At 39.4% G+C, this 20,661-nt stretch overlaps 2 protein-coding genes across 7 annotated transcripts; one reads left to right on the top strand and one right to left on the bottom strand.

Annotated features, from left to right (window-relative positions):
- Positions 1 to 4,125, bottom strand: NDUFB9 (NADH:ubiquinone oxidoreductase subunit B9). Its single transcript, XM_026079945.1, has 4 exons — positions 3,982 to 4,125; positions 3,431 to 3,623; positions 1,333 to 1,446; positions 1 to 246 (listed from the first exon to the last, which is right to left on the bottom strand). The coding sequence occupies exons 1-4, from the start codon at positions 4,065 to 4,067 to the stop codon at positions 115 to 117; spliced, it is 525 nt and encodes a 174-aa protein (XP_025935730.1). The 5' UTR covers positions 4,068 to 4,125; the 3' UTR covers positions 1 to 114.
- TATDN1 (TatD DNase domain containing 1) lies at positions 4,112 to 20,353 on the top strand. Of its 6 annotated transcripts, XM_026079939.1 has the most exons (13): positions 4,112 to 4,209; positions 4,899 to 4,964; positions 5,594 to 5,643; positions 7,657 to 7,720; positions 8,856 to 8,999; positions 9,103 to 9,145; positions 13,511 to 13,596; positions 13,726 to 13,766; positions 15,202 to 15,278; positions 15,973 to 16,043; positions 16,855 to 16,981; positions 17,121 to 17,141; positions 20,104 to 20,350. In XM_026079939.1, the coding sequence occupies exons 1-13, from the start codon at positions 4,188 to 4,190 to the stop codon at positions 20,204 to 20,206; spliced, it is 915 nt and encodes a 304-aa protein (XP_025935724.1). In that variant the 5' UTR covers positions 4,112 to 4,187; the 3' UTR covers positions 20,207 to 20,350. The 6 variants fall into 6 exon arrangements, with proteins under 6 accessions (XP_025935724.1, XP_025935725.1, XP_025935726.1 ...); XM_026079940.1 differs by lacking the exon at positions 17,121 to 17,141 and having other exon boundaries at positions 20,104 to 20,353; XM_026079941.1 differs by lacking the exons at positions 5,594 to 5,643; positions 7,657 to 7,720.
- Positions 20,354 to 20,661: the final 308 nt, after the last annotated feature.

Here is a 20,661-nt window from a genome sequence, read left to right as displayed (position 1 = left end):
TTCCATTTTATTTTACTCAGCTTTATTTTGTGTTAGTTACAGTAGTATGTTTACTGACATGTCTACTGCTTACAGAAGATAGACCGCTTTAATTCACACAGGAAATTTATGCTTTTACATGGGGATTTCACGGGGTCTTGTTACATATTGCCACCACAGTGGTGGCAGATGCCCTTCCTTACGAGCTGGAGGCAAGGCTTCGGTTTTTGGACCATCAGGTGGAGTTTCTTCTTCTAACTGCTTAATCTAGAAGACAAGATATACAATTGCTTTAGTACGTACTACCACCATTTCCACATTGTGGATTTAAGCGCTCAGACAGCAAGTGAAACTGGCCCCAGTTTTGGGAGAGAGGGACTACGCAGTAATGTCTTCTGTCAAGCTGACAGACACATTTCATGTTTCTCAGTATTCACTTACAAACTCAGTAATCATTGCAGGCTCACACTGTGCCATTAAAAAGCAGTTCTAGTGACTTACAAGAAAAGTTTTACTTAAAAGGTCATTATTTCTTCCTAATTCATGTCTGCCATCGCAATTTAAAAACAGACCGTATTCCCTTCCTGCTTTGAAAGCTTGCAGATAATTACACGTCCTGAACAACTTCCATACAAGTCAGGAGGCCTCAGACCTCAAGCAGCATTCTAGAAAAGCACTTTCTTAGATTTTCCATTTCTGCATGTCACCAACAGCCCTTTAGATGTTTTCAACAGATGCTTCTTGAGGCAGCATAGGTGCTGGCTGTCCCTATGCTAATTCTGGTAAAAATGACACATTACATAYAATCCAGCCGCTTCTCTACAACTGAGCTTAAAATAAGTAAATAAATAATAAATTATAAAAAAAAAAACCTAAGAACATCAGCAACTTTTTCTAACTGAAGCTAAACCTAAGTTGGCCAGAAATTATTCTGGATTCCCAAATGTGGAACACTGTGACAACTGACTTTCAAAGGTGCAACTGCAAAGTGTTCAGAGCTTCACAACACCAGAAGAGGAATGCTCTGGTCATTAATCTCTGTTCATTCCCCTTTGGAATTACCTTTAGCAAAACTGCTACGACAGCCTTGCACTAACTGAAATAAAGTTGCAGGTTCAGCTTTACCTTAAAATTCCCTTCACAGCCTCTAAGAAGCTATAACTCTTTGACATCTGCATATGCATTTTAAGTCAGTGCTTCATGCTGTTAAAAGTTCTAATAAAGCACAGTCTAAATAAGATTGCAGTAGGCATTCACTGTTCTCACCTAAAATATTTTCCAAAAACACAGCTACATGTAACACAAAATACTTGCATGCTGTAGGAGCTCACTTTGCACTGAACAAGCACTGACCTCTTTATCCCAGCTTTCCAGCTGCAGCTTCTTCCACTGCTCTCGTTTGGCAAAGTAATCAGGATACATTGCCTTCTCAGAAGGATGCCAGAAATCCAAACACCATTCAGGAAGCTGCCAACAAAAAAAGAAAACACACGTGTTTTTTAACACACATGTTAAAAAATATATATATATATGTACGCAACAAAGAATTAAATTTGATCATTGAAATCAGTGTTAAAATGGGTAAATAGGCCATGAAATAAAGTACTACATAAAAACACAATTTAAGAGTTATCTGAATTGTTGATCACAAGACATTATGTCAGAGGTCAATGTTTTTAATCTTGGTTTCACAGGTTATCAAAAGTCATAGTGACTTGCTTAAATCACAGCAGCCCAAAGACTGATCCCAGGTCATCTCAGTTTACTTTAAAGCTCTCCAAGTAATTTTATCTAATGGAAGAGATCTCATTTCTTCCCCTCCTACTCTTGAAGGCAGTGGATTAGACAGATCCTTTCCTACAACTACTAATTCAGTTTCTTTGAAAGACAGAGAACCCAACAGCTCACTTCTGCCGCCTACAGCTATTCAAAAATTAGTGGCCTATAAGATATTGATTATGATATGACCTCTAAGATGCCYGATCAAAAATAAAAGCAGAATTTAGAATTCTGCAACAACATCACTGAATATTGACAGTTTAAAGATAGGAACATCAACCAAAAAAATCCATCTTAGGAAGGTTAAGAAGTGGCTCCAATACTATCACTCATCCAGTGACATTTACAGTTCCAGTTTCCTGCTATGCTTCTCACCACTAATTAGGCTCAACAATAATAGCAAAGCTGCTATTAAAAAGATAATAGATATATTTTTTGTTTGTTTTATACACACCCCTCCATATGCAGCAAACACCAACTAAACCCATCAAATAGAGGAAGATCTAAGAGCTACATTTAAAGTAGCCACATCCACAATAGACAATCAATCACTGATATAGCAACAAACCAAATCCTTGTGATGATAGTAATTTTGTTAAAGTATAGTTCTAGCATAAAAAACAGGGAAAAGAAGAAAAAAAACCATAAGAGTYTATATTTCTATATCAAGACCAATCTTGACCACTTATTACTTAACCAACATTTTTCCTGCTGGATTCTTATACTTTATCATYGTTACCTCTACTATTGTTAAATGGCAAATACTTTGGCATTAATCTTAGTCGTTCCTTTCTTCCATATTCACTCCTAAATCTTTTTTCCACCTCTGATAAACCTATGTCAGTTTTTTTCTTTCATATGGCTTTTTATGCATAGAGACCTGACCAGATTTAGTCTTAAGTGTCAGCATTTTCTTCAAAATGAAGGAGAAAAATTGGTGCATACTCTCTCTATATCAACTTTTAAAAAATACACTAGAACAGTCAATGCCAAGAAAGCCAAAACACCATGTTTTTATATGAAACCAAGGTTTCTTTACTTGTAAACAGAACAATCTAGAGAAAAAAAAAATCTCTAGAAGTACCTTAAATTATAAGAATATTACTATTTTAAGGCTAACACGCCATGGCTCTCAAATACTTATCTAGCACTACAACTTACCATACAACAAGGGAAACAATCATTCGTACCCTTGCTCAAACTGCTGGAGGAACAATGGGACTGAGTGAAGAGAAGTCCCCCAACAGACCAAGCTAACATCAAAGTTTGGACAGGACCAGAGTGAAACCAAGGCTGTGAGCAGATGCCACCATAAAGGGTAGTGCTGCTTCCTCCGCCCTTACTCCTCTCACAGCTCTGCCGCATTTCACTGGATCTGTCCAACCCATCACTGAGCAGCTCCAACTTGCTAAAAGGGCAGGTTATTCCAGCAAAAAGAAGCTAGCTGTCTTCTGACAGACCAGCAAGTTTCAGGTTGGAGGATCAGACAAGCCAGACAGCTTCTCCCATCAAAGCAATAAGACTTTTAACAGCAGTAAACTATTGATACTGCTGAGTCAAACAACAGGCCAATGAAAGGCTGTTTAAAACACTTTTTCATTCACTGAAAGAGGAGGAAGGTAAGCATGTTATTCCCAAGCACACTAATACACAATCTTACAGGCCACCTTACCTTGTAACATTCGTATCTCTCATAAGAAGTGCCCCCAGGAGAGTCAGGGAAGATGTAAGGCTGAGGATGCTGGTTTGCCCAAAACTCTTCCTCACCTGCCTTCAGCAGCTCTGTGGCCTTCACCATGTCCTTCTCATTCTTGTGCTGGTCAAATCGGTCTCTCAGGAGGACGGCAAAGTAGCGGTACTTGTCTCTACATAGAGAGATTACGCATAGTGACAAACGCAGTACATGTAATGGGGAGCAAAAGAAGAAGAAAAGGGCAACCAGACACAGAAATAAAGCACAGCAACATCACCAGTTACCCCTGCGCAAAGACAGGGCCTGGCCGCGGGCCTCTGAGGGACTCCTGTTCTCACAGCGCCCGTTTCCACGGCGGGCACAGGCAGGCGGCTGAGGAGGCTTCTCCTCCCCACCTCTGCCATGGCGAGGGGGGAAGGAAGAGGACGGCGGCCCCGCCAAGCCGGGGGGCAGCACAGCAGAACAGAGCAAGCCAGGAGAGACCTTAGGCCTCTTCCCTCTCCCCACGATCCCCTCCCTGCCTGCCTCACCGGTGGATGCACCAGGACTCCAGGTGCCGCAGGGATTTCTTGTACAGCCGCAGCACCTTCTGCTGGTGCGTCAAGTAGGCCGCCATTTCGCGCCGCCCTACGCCTCACCTTCAGGCGGCGCGGGGCGGTGCCGCGCCGCGCCGCGCGGGGGCTGACGGGAAGCTGGAGGACGCCGCCCGCCCGCCGCCGCCGCCGCCGCCGCCGCTATGAGCCGCGCCAAGCTCATCGGTGAGGGGGGGACGTGGGCGGAGGGGGGGGCTGCGTCCCTGTCGCCGCCGTGCCTGGTGGCCCGTGTGTCCCGCTGCCGCCTTCCGAGCTGCGGCGGAGCGGGGCCCGGCGGAGGTCGCCGGAGGCTCTGCCGCAGCTGAGGGTTTCCGCCAGGCCCCCGCCCCCCCCGCTGCGCGGCGGCGCGTTAGTCGCGGCTGCTCTGGCCGCRCAGCCGCGCGGGGCTCGCCGCTGCGGCGGGGTTGCGCGGGGCCTCGGCCTCCGCCTCGCCGCGCTCCGCGGCGCGTTGCCGGCTGCGAGGAGCCTTGACTGATCCCGGGGCGGCCTGCCGGGCCGCTGGCGGAGTTAAAGCCTTTATTTTCACGCGAAACGCGCAGTTATTTGCACTAAGTAGCACACGCGCGTTTGCTTTGGCGAGCATGAGGGCATGCCTTACCCATGCTCGTGAGTAACTCTGGCGTTGATGCCCGAAGGGCCAAAACGTGACTGTTTCCTCGCTCCTAGTAAGGAGGAGCGAGCTCCCAAATTCTGTAAGAAGACTCACGCTTAAGCTTTATACTGCCTGTCAATGTGGTTCTCAGGAGTTAAGACATTTGCTTTTCACCGTCTTCCCTACTGTGCGAGTTCTCAGAATGAAACGTAGAATGACTGTAACACCTAATTCCCTATTTCTTGGTGTTTTCATTTCATAGATATTGGTATTAACCTGACAGATCCTATGTTCAGAGGGATCTACAGAGGAACACAGAAACATCAAGGTGAATGTTTCTTTTTATCTGCTGGAAGATAGTGTCTCTTGTTAAAAAGTTTGTCAGAAGGTGAGGTTAGGATTTCTTTTTTTCTCACAGACTGGAGGTTTATTATTTACAAGTGCTTGAAGCAGAAACTGCAACAAAATAAGTTAGGTGTTCAGTGACATACATTCCTTTATATTCAACTGCTGTTGAGCTATTGTGCAGGTAACTGTGCTTCTAGAGAAAAATGGAAAACTACTGATACTGTATATATAGTAGGAGACACCCAATAGCGTGAAAGAAAATGGTCTGAGCCTTGTGAAAAATAAAAGCTGTCACAGTATTGCATTGCTGAACCATAGTTATTCATTATAACTGATGCTTTTTGGCTCTCATGGTCTTTAGATACAGAGGTAAAAGCAAGCAGGCTGTTGAAATATATGAAAAATTCCCATTGATTTCTTTAGATTTGAATCAGATCTTCAATTATTGCGTTCATTTGTTCCCTTCTAAGGATTAATCAAATGTGGTTAAAGATTTTTCATGATCTATGGGCATTTTGACTGCAGGAAAGTGATTTATAGTTCAAAAGTAGTTAAATTATACTGTAAAACCTCATGTTTAACTTATGATGTTTCTGCGAACTTTTGCAGATGACTTTCTAGATGTGGTAGAGAGAGCAGTCAAAGTCGGTGTTAAAAAGGTAATTTCTTATCATTAGAAAATTTCTTTAATATTTTAACTGCTTTCCAATACATTTGATTTGATAGTGGAGCACTACAAAAACAATATTTCTGGAACTTGCTATGGAGAATGCAATAACTTTCTGCAATACCGTAAAGCAAATATGTTCTGTGCAGAGCTTTATCTTTCATTTGCACAGATCATTAGATACTCATGAATTAAGTTCAATGATATCGTAGGCGATAGGTGCATAGAATTTGTCTTGCACAGTTTTAACAGGTGTTCTCTGGCCTACTGCAATCAATATGTATTTTTCCATTTTAGTTATATTATAGGCAGCCAGTACTGGCTTCTTGTAGCTTGTGCGACTCTTACTCAATAGTTACCACTGTAGACCCAACTCAAAAACTCTTGTCAGGACTGTGATCCTTCAGATGTTTCTATATGTAAAGTAAATTGGTGACAGCAGAAAATCTAGGAATGCCCATGAATGTTTACAGATGACATATCTGAATGTCTGCTAGTAAATATTAACTTATATGTATTAAAATTGCATCATTATGAGCAGGTTTGGAATTCTTGGCCTGAAAATATAGTCTTTTCGGTAATGGACCGCACTCCCTTAGTTATAGTAGTCCAACCCACCTATATGTACCTCTCTAAACTGAATAAATTCTCAGGACAAAAGTAGGAATTAAAACAAAATACATTGAACACTCTTACAAAGCTGTTTTACTATGCTAATAAGGCTGGTGGGTTCTTTTTTTTTTTTTCCCCTGAAGAAATAAACCCTCCTCTTGCAGAAGAACAAGCATCTAAGTTTGCTGAAAAACTCCCATTTGAAAGAGTTAGAAGGAAATTGGGAGAGGAAAAAAGAATACAGCAAATACAGAATCATAGTCACTTTTACTGCTTATGTATGTGCTGTACAAGCCTTGTTTAATCTTTATACCACCCTCTGAGAGTAAGTGGTAATTTTCCTGTTTTATCATCAAGAAGAGACTGGCTGCGTAACTTTTTCAAGATGTTCAGCAGATTCAGAAAAAGAATGCAGAAAGTCGCTGTGCACAGCTATGTTTTCAGTCTTACTAGGTCATGTTGCTGTCCTGTGCCCTGCCAGAAGTCTTTTCTATCCCGGATTGTTTCTGCTCGCCTTGAAGTTTGATCTGTTCACTTGAAAATATGTATATGTGCCCATATGGCTGCTGATTTATGATAAATTTGGTGAAGTTTTGTCCTGTGCTTTATGTGGAATGAGTCAGTTTCAGCTTTATTTGTTTCCGGGGTGGTAGCAGTGGGGCACGTCCACCCTGTAGTGGAGCGTACTGCAGAAACGTCTGAGTTAGCGTTGACCAGTCTGGTACGGAGCATATGAAGCGATAACTGTTGTCCAAAAGCAGTGTAGTCGTAGAATGAGATTCCTGGATTATGATCTAGGGTGTAGATTCTGCAGATGGTTTAAAAAAACCAAAACTGTTGGCAGCAATCTGGTATGCTAAACTTTGATTTTTAGGTCAAAATATAAGATTGGAAACAGAAATTCTTGAATTTGTAAACCTGGCCCTGATACAGACTCTTTTGTTGGTTTTTCTACTTATTTAATATGTTTTGGTTGTTTTGTGATTTATTTTTTTTTATTTGTTTCCCCAACTGTAAGACAGGGAGAATACTTTTCTGAATACCATTCTTTGAGCAAAAAAAAAAAAAGTAAAATTTCTTGAATCGCTGTGTAATGAAGTTAATATTGCTGCAAATAGAAGCATTTTACTTATTAAATGATCTAAAATAGTTGGTGTGGAAGATACTTGATGAAGAAGAAATTCCAGTCTAGTCCCTAGTACATCAGTACTAGCTCATAAGGAATACTGAGATTTGTTATTGATTTATGAAATTTTCTCATATATACATTAGCAATTATTATCTTCTGATCTTTGTTTACATTCTTATTTGCATCTGAGTGTTTTCTTAAACGTTTTGCGGCTGTTTGTTCAAAGCTGAGTGCATTGGCTGACAGTACTTTTCTTCTTTCAAGTTTTTGATTACCGGCGGAAGTCTACAAGATAGCAAAGATGCATTGCAGCTGGCACAGACTAATGGTATCCTCACTTTAAACTTTTTTTGTCAGTCAAAAATACAGTCTTCTCTCTTGGAATTAACAGTTTAAAGGAACATGTCCCTAGAGGTCTTGACAGAATCTCAGATTAAAAAACAGAAATTGTGTTTCGGAACGGGATGAATGTATTGTTCATGAGTTTCTTCATGTTGTTACTTAGATCGCTAGGTGTTGGAGGGAATCAGTCTTTCCTGCAGTTTATATCTGTATTTCTAAGTAATACAGATCCTTAGGAAAATCAAACTGCGTGCCTTTCTGAAAGGACAAGGCCCTCTTCCAAAAATAAGCTGAAATGCTTGTATACTGTGGAGCACATGTTGCTTGGTGGGTTTTTGTTTGTTTTTTACTTACCAAGCTATCACGACCAGCATGAAGAATAGAGGTGTCTTTCTCTTTTGTGGTTCTCCTAGCTTTCCCTTTCTTTCTGCTTAATGGAAAGTATCCCACCCTTTTTCCTTTCACAAATATCATTCAGCTAATTACTTATGTATATTTGAACATATGTTAAAGTGCTGCTTACAAAATATAATCTTAGAATAGTTTAGGTTGGAATGAACCTGAGGAGGTAATCTGGCCCAACCTCCCATCCCCCCCAACCAAAACAGGACTGGCTTTAATATTAGGTGACATTGCTCAGGCCCTTAGGTATTCAAGACTTTTTCATGTGTTTACATCTTCCATAAAAGCACTTATCAGTACTCTTAGTTTGGCATTTAGATAGTCTAGATTAGATTTTTAGATAAATCGGGCCACATGTTGTTTCTATGAGTTCTGTGCTAATGCGGAGACATGCAAGGGAACTGACATGCTATCTACAAATTTTACAGCTGGGGATAACCTGATCCATTTTGAACAAGTCATATTTCTCTTTGAGGGCTTCTCCAACAGAATAATTCAACTATGAATTGCAGTTTTGAAGTGTATTAAATGATGTGTTCTAAAAAGACCCATGTAGAGATACTGTCTGCCATTGTTACATTAAAAAATATCAGTGTAATAAAACCATCAGAAAGATAAAAAAGACATTCAGAAGGAGGTTTTTTTTAAGTTATGAGCTAAAAAAAAATCTGGATAATAGCTATAATTTATATAAATTTGCTATTTTTTTCTTGCTTTAGACATGTTTTACAGTACAGTTGGCTGCCATCCTACCCGCTGTGGAGAATTTGAGCAGAGTAACCCTGATCAGTATTTATCCGAATTACAAAATCTGATTGAAAAAAATAAGACAAAGATAATAGCAGTTGGGGAATGTGGCCTAGGTAAGCATTAACCTAGTACTTCAATATTACTGTTTTCCTTTATATGGTGGGAAAAAAAAACCATCACTACTAACTAACTGTGTTTTCTTCTCTCCGTTTGTAGATTTTGATAGATTAGAATTTTGCCCAAAGGACATCCAACTCAAGTAAGAAACTTCTGATAACTATAAATCGACTTTGTAGTAGTTTACAGAAATATTTTCCATCTTGTATTCTACCAGGTAACATTTTGTGAGATATAGACCTGAAGTTAAAAAAAGAAAAAAAAAATTTTTTTGACAGAAATGTGACCTTAAAGAAAGAGGCCCACATTCAGGCAGAGTTGTACACTAAATTTTGCCAAACTACCTGCCTGGCATTGGCTTAGCAAGTCCTTTTCTGTGAAATCAATCAGAATTTTTGAGTTTCTGGGCGTGACAAATGTTCATTCTTGCTTGTACTCAAGAACTGTTGGAGACTCTCACAGGGAGAATGACAGTACTGCAGTGTGCAAAGGAGGAGTGCAGTTGTTGTAATGGAAGGCCTGGGGAAGGGAACAGAACTGGCAAATCGGATAAATCAGCAGTGAACAAGAGTAAGCCTTTTTTTAATAAGGGAGGTCTTAGCTAGGAGCAAGGTAATCAAGGAAAGCTGATGAAATAGGTAATTTGGGGAGCTGGCGAGTGATGTACTTTGAAGTAATATCTACAGCATAGGTACTGAATAGAAAGAAACTAGCATAGTCCCGAAAATCAGCTCATATTCTTGTAGTGATAAGCTCTGTCTACACAGGGAGCTGACTGGAAGAGGTAGGTGATAAATTCAAACGAGTTGAGGGATTAATGAGTCATGCTTGCATTTTGCTGCTCTGAGTAGAATTAGTCACAGGGGGGCAGTGGTTAGTTGTGTTTTTTCTAATTGCCACATATTAGCAGCTGGTAGAGTTAATCTCTTGTTTGTAATACTACAGTCATATAGTAAAATACTTAGCCAAGCGGGCAGAACCTTTTTTTGGGGTAGAATTCAGTGTACACCAAGTTCAGCAAAGCACAGTTTGGAGGATAACCTGTTTATCTTTTGTGGCAAACTAAAACACTGGTGGAGTATTGTATTTTAAGATTCTTATTGCCTTCCTGTTATTGATGAGAAAATTTAAGGAAAAAATCTGATTTTTCTTTTCTGATGGACTGCAGCTGATGGACAAGTGGAAAAGTAATCGGGTGCACTTAAATTTGGGGGTACGAGGAAAGAAGTGACAAAGTGGAACAGAAATCACTTTTTAAAAGTGATAGGTGATTCCTTTCTAATTAAGATTGATAATGACAGAAAGTTTCTAGCTGATGCTATTTCAGTGAATTGTGTGAAGTATATAAATCTAGTTTCTAAGAGCTGTATTGAAAACCCTTGTTGGAAATTGCAATTAAAAGGAGGTGATTGATGAGAAAGACAGAAAGCAAGAAGTATGAGGGAACAAAGAAAAAGGGAAAGTCCCAAGGAAAAATGTGCGTAAGTATTATGTTTGTAAAGTTCCTATTTTCTAAATGTTCAGCTTTCCCTAGTATTCATCCTTCACATGTTTGTGAAACATGATCGGGGTTTTGGATTGTTTTGTGGTTTCCATTTCTGCTAATGAAATGCTGCAGAGTTAGGTACAGTCTGACTCTTGTGACCTTTTTCAGACTAGATGGCAGGTTCTTCAAGTTAATATTCGAGGTATGCTTGGTAAGTGAACTAAGAAAGAAAAGCGAAGGGTGGAGTGTCTGAGGGGCCAGTTCACCAGCTGTCAGCTCAGCTGGAGTTCAGGTGTTTTACCAGTCTCTAGGATTGCTAGCAAGCAGCTGCCAAGTTACTCCATAGAAGAGAGGTATGACTGTTTCCCAGTAGATGGTATCTGAGCATTACTTCTCTGTTTTGTTTCATGTTTAATCATTATTTTCTAGTTAGTTATGATTTGTTTTCTTCTGGATAATTTTCCACACATAAAAATGAAAATGATCCTTCCACTCAATATCTTGGATTAAAAAGCCAATAAGGATGAAATTCCTGTGTTGAATCAGCCCTAGAAACTGTTCGTGTCCTCCTTTCACATAGCTTTTCACATGGTGATTCAAATGGTAGTTAGATGAAGATACTGCCTTCCTATTATATATAATGAAGGTCACATTATAAATCGAGGAGTATATAGAGATTTCACTTCTGCTGTAGTGACTGTGCTGGGTTTGTGGGGCTCAGCAACATGGGAAACAAGAGGGTTTTTTTTAACCAAACGGAGTTGGCGGGGGGAAGCACCCCAAATCACGTGCATTGTTATTCATATATGGATCCAGAATTTCTTGTCTAGAGAGCCTCCACCTCAGCAAGACCAGTTTGCTTCAACTCCTTTAGTGGCTGGATTCCAAAACTAAAAATACCACATTTAAACTTACTTTTATGGTCAAAACTAAACCTGCAAACAAGCATGTTGCAAAAATATTTTCGAACTTCCAAATCGAGAAGCAACACAGAACAGGCACATTAAATGACACTTTACTTGCCCAAGAGAAAAAAGTTGTTCCTTAAGCAGTGGAGCTAGTGAGGCTTGGTTTCGTACTGATTTATGTTGTTACCATCCTGACCACCACGTCTGGTTTCTTCACACTTCTCCCGGGTCTGTGATCCCTTTCCTTTTTTCCTCTGAGAACTTCCACATCCACATCCCCTGTCCCCTTGACAGAGTAAGTAGCAGCATGTGTTGGGCTTCATTGCTGCTAAGAGCAGAAGCAGCTTGAGTTGTCTTCTCCTCCACAGGGCACACAACTTGGTATCTTCAAGACCACTGCCCTTCTCTCAAAATTAGATTGAAGTTGACCAGTAGGTTCTGGATTTGCTGAGGGAGCTTATTTGCAGACCAGTCTCTCAAACCTCATTTCCATATGAAATGAGCCTTTAAAAAAATTAGTTTTCTTTCTGAATCAAGCTATTTTAGTCAGTTAACCACAAGAGCAATCATGAGTTCCAGTTAAAATTCTATTGTATCTAGAAAATACTAAGCAACTGTAATGCATGCTGTGAATTTTCATGTCTTTTTTAACGTTACTCTTTCACATGCTATATGTGAAAGATCTGCACTGATAAAGAAGTTAACTATACCAGAGAAGCAGCAACATGTAATAAACAGAAAATAGTGAAAATTGAACAAATTTAAATAACCCACTTGCATTGTCTTTGTTTTATATTGTCTTTACTTCTTGTTTTTATGGTACGAAAACGTAAATCAAACCAATGGTTTGCTCCCATTTTCTACCAATTCCTATATGAATCATATGCAGCAGTATGGGGACATTGGAGCTTCCTTTTGAAGTGTTTCTGATACCTGATGATGGGAACGTCCCAGTGCCCTGGACTGCTTTTAGCAGCAACACATAAAGAAATCCAATATGTGCAGATGGTCCCAGCCTGCTGGACAAGCAACGCTGCCTTCCTGCCCTGTCCAAATAATGTCATCTTGCACATTATGGATGCAGGCTGAGCGAGCTAGGCAGTGTTGGCCCTCTACCATGCATATGTCCCTCTACCATGTTTCCTCAGCATTTGCAATTTGCATGCCTTGGTGTAGCGTGGCAGACAGATAGCCAGAAATGGTAAATTATAATCCTCTGGGGTCTGAACGAGCCACAAATGACAGGCGACAGGGTTATTTCAGTGCTAATTAGTTTCCTTTAGAAAGTGCATTGGGGAAACTGGCTACCTACCTTCCCTCTGCCCACCTTTCTGTGTCTCTTCATAGGACTGCTGCCTCGCTGTTACTGATTCCTCAAAGGGAATACTAGGAGTAGAAGGTAGGAGAGGGATAAAAATGAGTGATGATGAAAGGATGCAGACACACAACGGGGAGGAGGGAAACAGTTGAAGATTTTGAAAGAATGAAGACAAAAGGCAGAAATAAAACGTCTAATGTTGGTACTTGTTCTGCCCCAAGACAGGCATTACTTTGACCTTCACTGAAGAGCAAACAGTAAATCTAATGTGTTACTTTACAGGGCAGCGAGCTCTGATAACCAGTTTTGGCCATTTGAGGCTACAGAAGTCTGCATATTGCTCCCTCACTTTCCCTGCTTTTGCACGGGCTTCTTGAGATGGTGTTCTGTGTGATATATACTCCCTTCCATTCTTAAAATTTCAAAACTTAGTGGAGAAGTCAGTTCTTCTTTCATTTAAATGCCCACCTCTCCCCAAAAAACAGCAATCAAAAAAAAGCTGGGAAGGGACAGCTTCTAGTAGAGCACTTGCGTAGCATAGATTCCTCCAGTATTGTGCTTGGCCACTGCTTATCTGTCTTCCAAAACAGATTGCTAATATATGAATATACCATGGGAAAGGGTTCATTTTAAAACTGAATTCTTAAATCCTTGTACAAATAAGAACGTCTGCATGGCAAATCCATTATGTCTTTAATTCTTGAGGACAAAAACATACAAGCAATGGAAACATTTTTCTGCTGTCTTTATTTGTTCTTAAACTGAGTTTCTGGTTAAGTGTTCTTTATTTTACAGATATTTTGAAAAACAATTTGACCTGTCAGAACAAACAGAACTGCCAATGTTTCTCCATTGTAGGAACTCACATGCTGAATTTTTAGGTGGGTTTTGTTTGAAAGCTTCAAGCAGTAACAAATACTGAATATGAAAAAAAATCTGAAAATCTTAATCTTTTGCCTTTTTCTGTTATAAAGCTGTTTTCTTACATTTTTATTCATTTCATTTCTCAGATATAATGAGAAGAAATAGAGATAGATTTGTGGGAGGGGTGGTAAGTATAAACTTCAGTTTAGCGCTCATTTTTAGATAAACATATGTGTAGATATTGTGGGTGGAGGTGGGCATGTGTGTGAATATTATCCCTTAGTATGTGACTTCTTGTTTTCCACGGAATCTGAGTAGGTTTCCTTTTACGTGATTTAAGTTATTACAAATTAGTAACCACTTTCCAATCCCTTCTAGTGTTTTTATTTTTGTTGCTTATTCAACAATTTTTTGCAAGGTAAGAGGATAGACTGAGAAAAAACTCGGCAGCTGACATGAGCAGTTTTTCTTGGCCTGTCAGAAGTACGGTTTAAGCACCTTATAAATTACATTGGCCTCTCCCAGTTCTACAGTGTCTGTAGATGTAGCACATTCAGACCGAAGGTAATTCAGATGCATATTACCAGTATAAGCCATAACCTCGAACATTTGGTTCAGCCATCAGACACCATTCTTAAATTATATCCAGATGTAACTTTCGATTACTTTGTCTTTAGCAATTCAGATCGTGTATTTTAATTCAAAAGCATAGTAGGAAAAACTTTCAATGAAATGATTAAAAAATCCAGGCAACGCTCTTTCTGGTTTCCATTATGGCAGAGTTTCCCCAAACTAATAAATGTTTGGATTGTTCTTTCTTGCTGACATTGGACCACATCTCCTACAATACCATCTCAGTCCCCAGCTTTCGCCCTTACCGCAGAAACCTTCCCCTAGCTCAGTACTTTGCATGTTACTTTTGTTCTTATGTAATACTGTACAATCTCTCCTTCCTTCCTTCCTTCCTCTCTTCCGCAAAACTGGTTGCGAGCAGAGAAACTAAGAGCAGGCGCTCTCTGCACCGGCGCGTTCCCCTCACAGCAGGGAAGAGCAGGCAGTTCTCTCTGCTCCGCTCGGGTCTGAGAAGCTGCAGCTCCCAAATGCATTAAGTCACACCTTGTGACCTGTCCCTTGCCCCGTTAGCCCCGGGCCGACAGAACGGCAGGTACCATCCCTCTCTCCAGCTCCAGCGCACCAAGTCTGTGTAGAATGTAATACCGCTCTTACTCTGTCTCTGACAGCAGCCTGCAGGGAGTAGTGAGGGAAGAAGGTAAAAATTGAGCACGGCACTACTTCCTCTGTAGAGTCTTCCAGCTGTCCATTGCTCAGCAAGTTCCGGAGCCAGAAGCAGCAGCTTTGTGTAGTCCTTTTCTACATACATTTATCACTAAGGAAACCTGGTCACAGATTCTTACTGCAGTGTTCTACTTGTAGTACTGAAGGGCTTCAGCCTGAGCTTTGCCCGCATTCAGAATCAGCCGTGATGAGCCGTGCCACATCTTTATAATGTTTATATTCATGTGTAATACATACCATCAGAGGTATTTATAGCACAAATAAAAATTAATACATACTTTTGGATGACAGGTGTTTAAATGATGACATATATAAATATATTCCAGGTACATTCTTTTGATGGCACAAAGGAAGAAGCAGCTGCTATAATAGATTTAGATCTCTATATTGGAATAAATGGCTGGTAAGTTCTTTTCAAGAATTAAAACTATTCTAAGATGTCAGCTCTACTGAACTCTGATTACTTTCTTTTAAAAAAATCAGGTCAAGTCTTCAAAGCTCAGTAGACTCTTAATGATCGTCTGTTGACGGATTTAGAATTCCACTCATTACAGTAAATCTGTTAGCTACAAAAAGTTCTTAACTCACAGCTCTGTGAGTTAATCTTGTCTTAGGGTCCTTCCTACTATCCTTCAGTCCTTGTTTGTAAATAAATGAGGTTGTGGGATGCAGAAGCAGTCCTTTTGAGGACTATTTAAATTCTGTAATTTTAAGCTGCCTTGTCAAACCCAGGAGTAATTTAAATGCAATCTGATTAGCCTCATATACTAGTTAAATAGCCTGAATTCTCAGTATTCATCTGGCCAAAAGCCAGCCAGCCTGACTTTTTAAGTTGTGTGGGTTGTTGAGGCCAGGTGAGTAGGGCAATGGAGGTAGGAATTCTACACCCTTGCTAGGTTGAGACAGTTTCACTGTGAATAACTGCCCAAACCTCCTGTTTTCTGCAAATCCTGAATTTGCAGGCAGGGCTTTTAAAAGATGAAGCAGATTTTATTCACTTACAAAATTATTTAGGAAGCTGCCTTTGCTACAAAACACTTCAACAGGCAAAATAATTACTTTTATACACATTTTCTTCCTAACTGTGATTTTTCTAGTTCACTGAAAACAGAAGCTAACTTGGAAACCCTGAAATCCATTCCTAGTGAACGATTAATGATAGAGACTGGTAAGATTTTATATCTTGATCAACCTTTTTTGTGACTAAACCACTGTTAGATAAGGAGATATGCTTGTATAGCAATGATAAGGCAGAATCAAGAGCTAAGAAATTGGGAGAAGAGAAAGGACTACCTTTTTCTCCAGGTTAGAAAGCAGTTTACAGATTCCAGAAATACCCATTTTCAGCCTTCTGCTGGAAGGACTAAGCTGCCTTGTCAGTTCCTGAGACTATGGGTGAAGAGGAAAAGGACAAATGTAGAAGCCCAGATTTTTACATGTACTTAGGAACCAAAATCCTGCTTGAATATCTTTTAACATCTAGCTTGCTGTGGATGTGTGGAACACAGGATTACATAAAGAGCTGTGACCTTGCCAATGGTAGCAGTAATGGCATTTGGAAACACCAATTCTTTAAATGGAATAAGATGAAAGAAGGCTGGAATATACCTCCTGGGATAATGAGCTGTGGGGTTTTTTTTATTATTATTATTATTTTTTTAATTGACTGGCTAGGGTTGTCTTTTTTTTTCCCCCCCTCCTATTCATTTACATCTGAAGCACAGACCTGTTAAAGTATACATGACCTTTGTGGAATGCATGTAATCTATCTAGTGATCTTTTTTATAACAGAAGTTAGTGTTATGTACTATTGCTGATGTTTTTAAGTGCTGATGGTGTTGGTATAAAAATCCAAAGGCAGTGAAGATGTTAAATTGTCCAACTCTCTTAAATTCCATTTCAAACAGGAAGAGAAGTAATTTTTAGAAAGTGATTGTAAGGACTTCTAATACTTTTAATTCTTTCTTGAATGCAACTAGATGCACCTTGGTGTGGAGTGAAAAATACTCATGCGGGATCAAAATACATAAAAACTACATTTCCTACAAAAAAGAAATGGGAAATAGGGCACTGCTTGAAGGACAGAAATGAACCCTGCCATATAATGTAAGTGTACTATATTAATATTATTTAAAATAGTTCAAATCTCATTTTACAGAAAAAAGTGGAAAAATTTCACTGGAAATGTAGTAAATGGAAATGAATTCTAAATTTATTTAACCTTGAGCAAGGTATTGTTTTACAGGTTGTGGAAGAACTTAAAAAGGTGCTTCACAGCAACACAAAAAACTCCCTGCAAGTGAAACCAGTACTGTTTTTATCTTTTCACTCAATACAATGCATAAGGGGCCATATTCTGTAAAGGAACCTGACTGGAATAAATTTCACTCGGTTGTTGCTCCAGTTGCTTTTAAACGAATTCAGCGCAAGAGCTGTGTGATTCTCTCAAGAGTGGAGAGTACTACGATATTGAGTAGATATAAACAACAAGTCATATAAAGAAGTCCTTTATAAGAAGTCATATTTATAAATGACTTCTCCCAGTTCCCTAGCAGACTAGTCTTGGGGCCTTTCTGATACAAACTACAGGGACATGAAATTGTTTAGGATCACTTCTTCATTCTGCTACTGTGCTTAAAATGTATTGAGGTTCACAAAACCCTGTGATACAGTTTAGATATGAAGAACCGTAGTCAACATCAAGAACTGTTAAAACTCTGGGGGCTTGTGCACTCACTGTTAGAATCTGAAAGGACAGAAGCCCTGTTTTCTGCCATACCTTCACACACTCCCTCCCAGACACAGTGAAAAGCAGGGAAGCGTATCATTGTTTTAATGAAAAAGTTTAGTTATATCCATTGAATAGCTCTGATAGATGACTACAGTTGTAAAAGATGGACTTACAACTTGTAGTAAAGTCTGGTTGGTTGATTATACCAACCTTCTCTGTCATCTTGTTATCAACTCCCAAAAAAGAAATTCATGAAATTCTCTTGTGGTGCTATGGTATTTGAATGAATTTCAACCCAGTAAATAAAACTCACAGCTATACCTATCCAAATGCAAAGCCTATTATTTGCTTCATCAGAAGATCTCTCTTTTGCTATGAAGTCTACATATATTTCTATGGAAAGTTGTATAAAACACCTGTTGCCTTTTGAAATATTTCCCATGGTACTACTAAAGTATCTAGGAATTTGGCAAGGTATCTGTACAAGAATGTATTTGAGAACTGAAGGGACTTCTGCTTCTTCGTTAGGAGACCTGAAGAAACATTTTCCAGAAAAGACCACCAGTCATGCTAAAAGCATAGTTTAAGCTTACCTGGTGACATGTACTAGTGTTCAGATGTTTTATGCTATAATAATAATTTGTAATGTTCTTTTAGTATTTTAGACCTTCTGGGGTCAGCCAGGGCTTTTGGGGTAGAGGAAGAGGCTAACTGGAAAAAAAATTCTGAAAATGAGTTGAGGACCTGTGGGAGTCAGGCACCTCCACTGTTACTGAATAAGGCTATTTAGGCAAGCCTGTATGTGTTAACATCCCCCCCACCCCCCCATCTTTGCTGCCTTGGTTGTAATTTACAGTGAAAGTGTTTCAGAAACCCCACAGCAGGGAAGGCAGGGAGTCTGCCCTACCGCAGTACACAAGTGCTATACTTTGGGTTTTGGTGTCCTTTATAAAATAATCTTGTTTAGGTCAACCTTATTTTGGAAGTGCTGTCCCTTTAAAATTAATTGTAGCCCATATTAGTTGTAGGTTAGTAACCTGAGAACCTCTTAAACCTTAGGAGAAATGAAGTAAGTGAGAATTGGTATTTTGTGACTTCTCAAACAACAAGATCCAGTGTGAGTGGCAAGTAACATCAGACCACAACCGTTTATCATAGCTAAGTTGGCAGGAGGAGTTTCCCACTTGTCTTTTTCAGAGACAAGACCACTTTCAGTTTTGCTGGAGATGATAGATATTGCTGCTGTGTGTGTATAAAAAAATCTTTAAAACTACAAACCTACCCTTGGAAGCTATTTTCATTAAAACTTTAGCCTTCAAGTTTTTTTTTCCCCCCTGCAGTGATTTCACACAAACAGTATTACAGTAACATGGGTTAATCCTACTGTATCCAATGGGGGACAGATATGTAACAAAACACTTCAAGGCTTAAATTCTTGGTTATTTAAAACTTACTTACTTACTTATTTCTGGGTAGCCCTGTAGCTAAACAGCCTGATTGCCCCTCAGCTTCTCTTGGAACGATGAACAGTTAGTAGCTTCCCCTACTAGCAGCTGTTTGGCTCCAAAGCCCAGGAGTGGGCATGAAATGGGCTGCTTCTGCATTAAGGAAGCAGTTGTTTACATTCCAACTATAGTTTAAAGGAGCGTTACCCTCCCTTCCTCAAAAAGAAGTCTGGCTATTACGTAAGTTAAGTGCAAGATCCCCAAACCACCACCACCAAGCTTGAGGTTCATCAGCTTTACCATGAGTTTGATTTTTTTTTTCCTACTTCTAGTTAAATGGTAAGATGTTAGAAAACCTCTTAGGAATTGTACAGAGTATGCATTTTTTCAGTATGATTAGGTGCTAGGAAACCATGAGAAAATAAGTACAGAGAAAGGTTAGGACTTGGGGTTTCTTTTAATTACTATTCACCCCATTTTTTTCCTCTTATCTTGCCTGGCTTGTGCCAAGGCCATAGGCCTTTTAAAAGTGCTCATTTAACATGTACTACCACTATCACCTGAACTTACTCTTCAAAATTAATATAGACAAATGGAAAGCAGGAATGAACCATTTTGGCAGCTGTACTCTCAAAATAGATAAATTTATGGCAGGAATTTAAGCTTTGCCATAGACCAGTGTCTGTTTAGAGTGCAGTTTTAGCCTTGAAAGGAGGCTAATAAATTTCAGTCTGAAAATGAAGACTATCGATAAAGACACCCACAAAATGACACTTTCTTTGAAACAGAAAGCTGTTTAATTACCTCCAAACAAGAGTCAAAAGACCAAAGATGAATCTGTACCAGTGAGCAACCAGTGTTCCAGGTAAAGGGAACAGAAGTTAGTGACTTAAAAGTGAAGCTGTTTGCATATCTGAGCACCTTCCCTGTTGCTCTCAGAATAGTTTTTTATTCCAGATCAGTCTTAGTTACTTGTGTACATACACATGCAGTAGACAAGTATATTCAGTATTGAGTTTCAGAGTTTACTAATATTATTCTTTCTTTTTTAGTCAAATACTGGAAATAATGGCAGCAGTAAGAGAAGATGACCCCCTTGAGTTGGCCAATACCTTATATAACAACACTATTAAAGTCTTCTTTCCAAATATATAAAGTTGTTTTTCTTACATTTATTCAGCGTAACTTCAGTAAATGTACTGCAAAAACTTAAGAATGATCATATCTGCACATTCTTAGCAATGGAACCAATATGTAGTGCTTTTTTTTTGTGCAAGATTAAAGATGATTTTGAAAAAGGTGGTCTGCATTTGTGCAGTTTCTCAGCCCTATTCCCTTTGCATCAAGATTCAGGATCAATCTCTAGGATAATCCAAGCCAGCAACTCTTGTAATACCTGCGTGCATTACAAGCTATATGCCAGGTGGCTAAATTCACATGTAGAATACTCCAAGCTAGTACTGAAATTCAGAAGTAAAGTGTTTAACAAATCACTTGCATGCTTTACTACTTAACTTTACCAGAAAGCTTAGCAGTTTCATTTTTTTTCATGTATGCAAACGCTGTAACATTAAGTCTGCCAACCTAAATTTTTTTATTTTATTTTAATT

Source organism: Apteryx rowi, unplaced genomic scaffold, assembly GCF_003343035.1.
Source record: "Apteryx rowi isolate R43461 unplaced genomic scaffold, aptRow1 scaffold_505, whole genome shotgun sequence".
NCBI classification, from domain to species: domain Eukaryota; kingdom Metazoa; phylum Chordata; class Aves; order Apterygiformes; family Apterygidae; genus Apteryx; species Apteryx rowi.
This window is presented reverse-complemented; position numbering and strand designations above follow the sequence as displayed.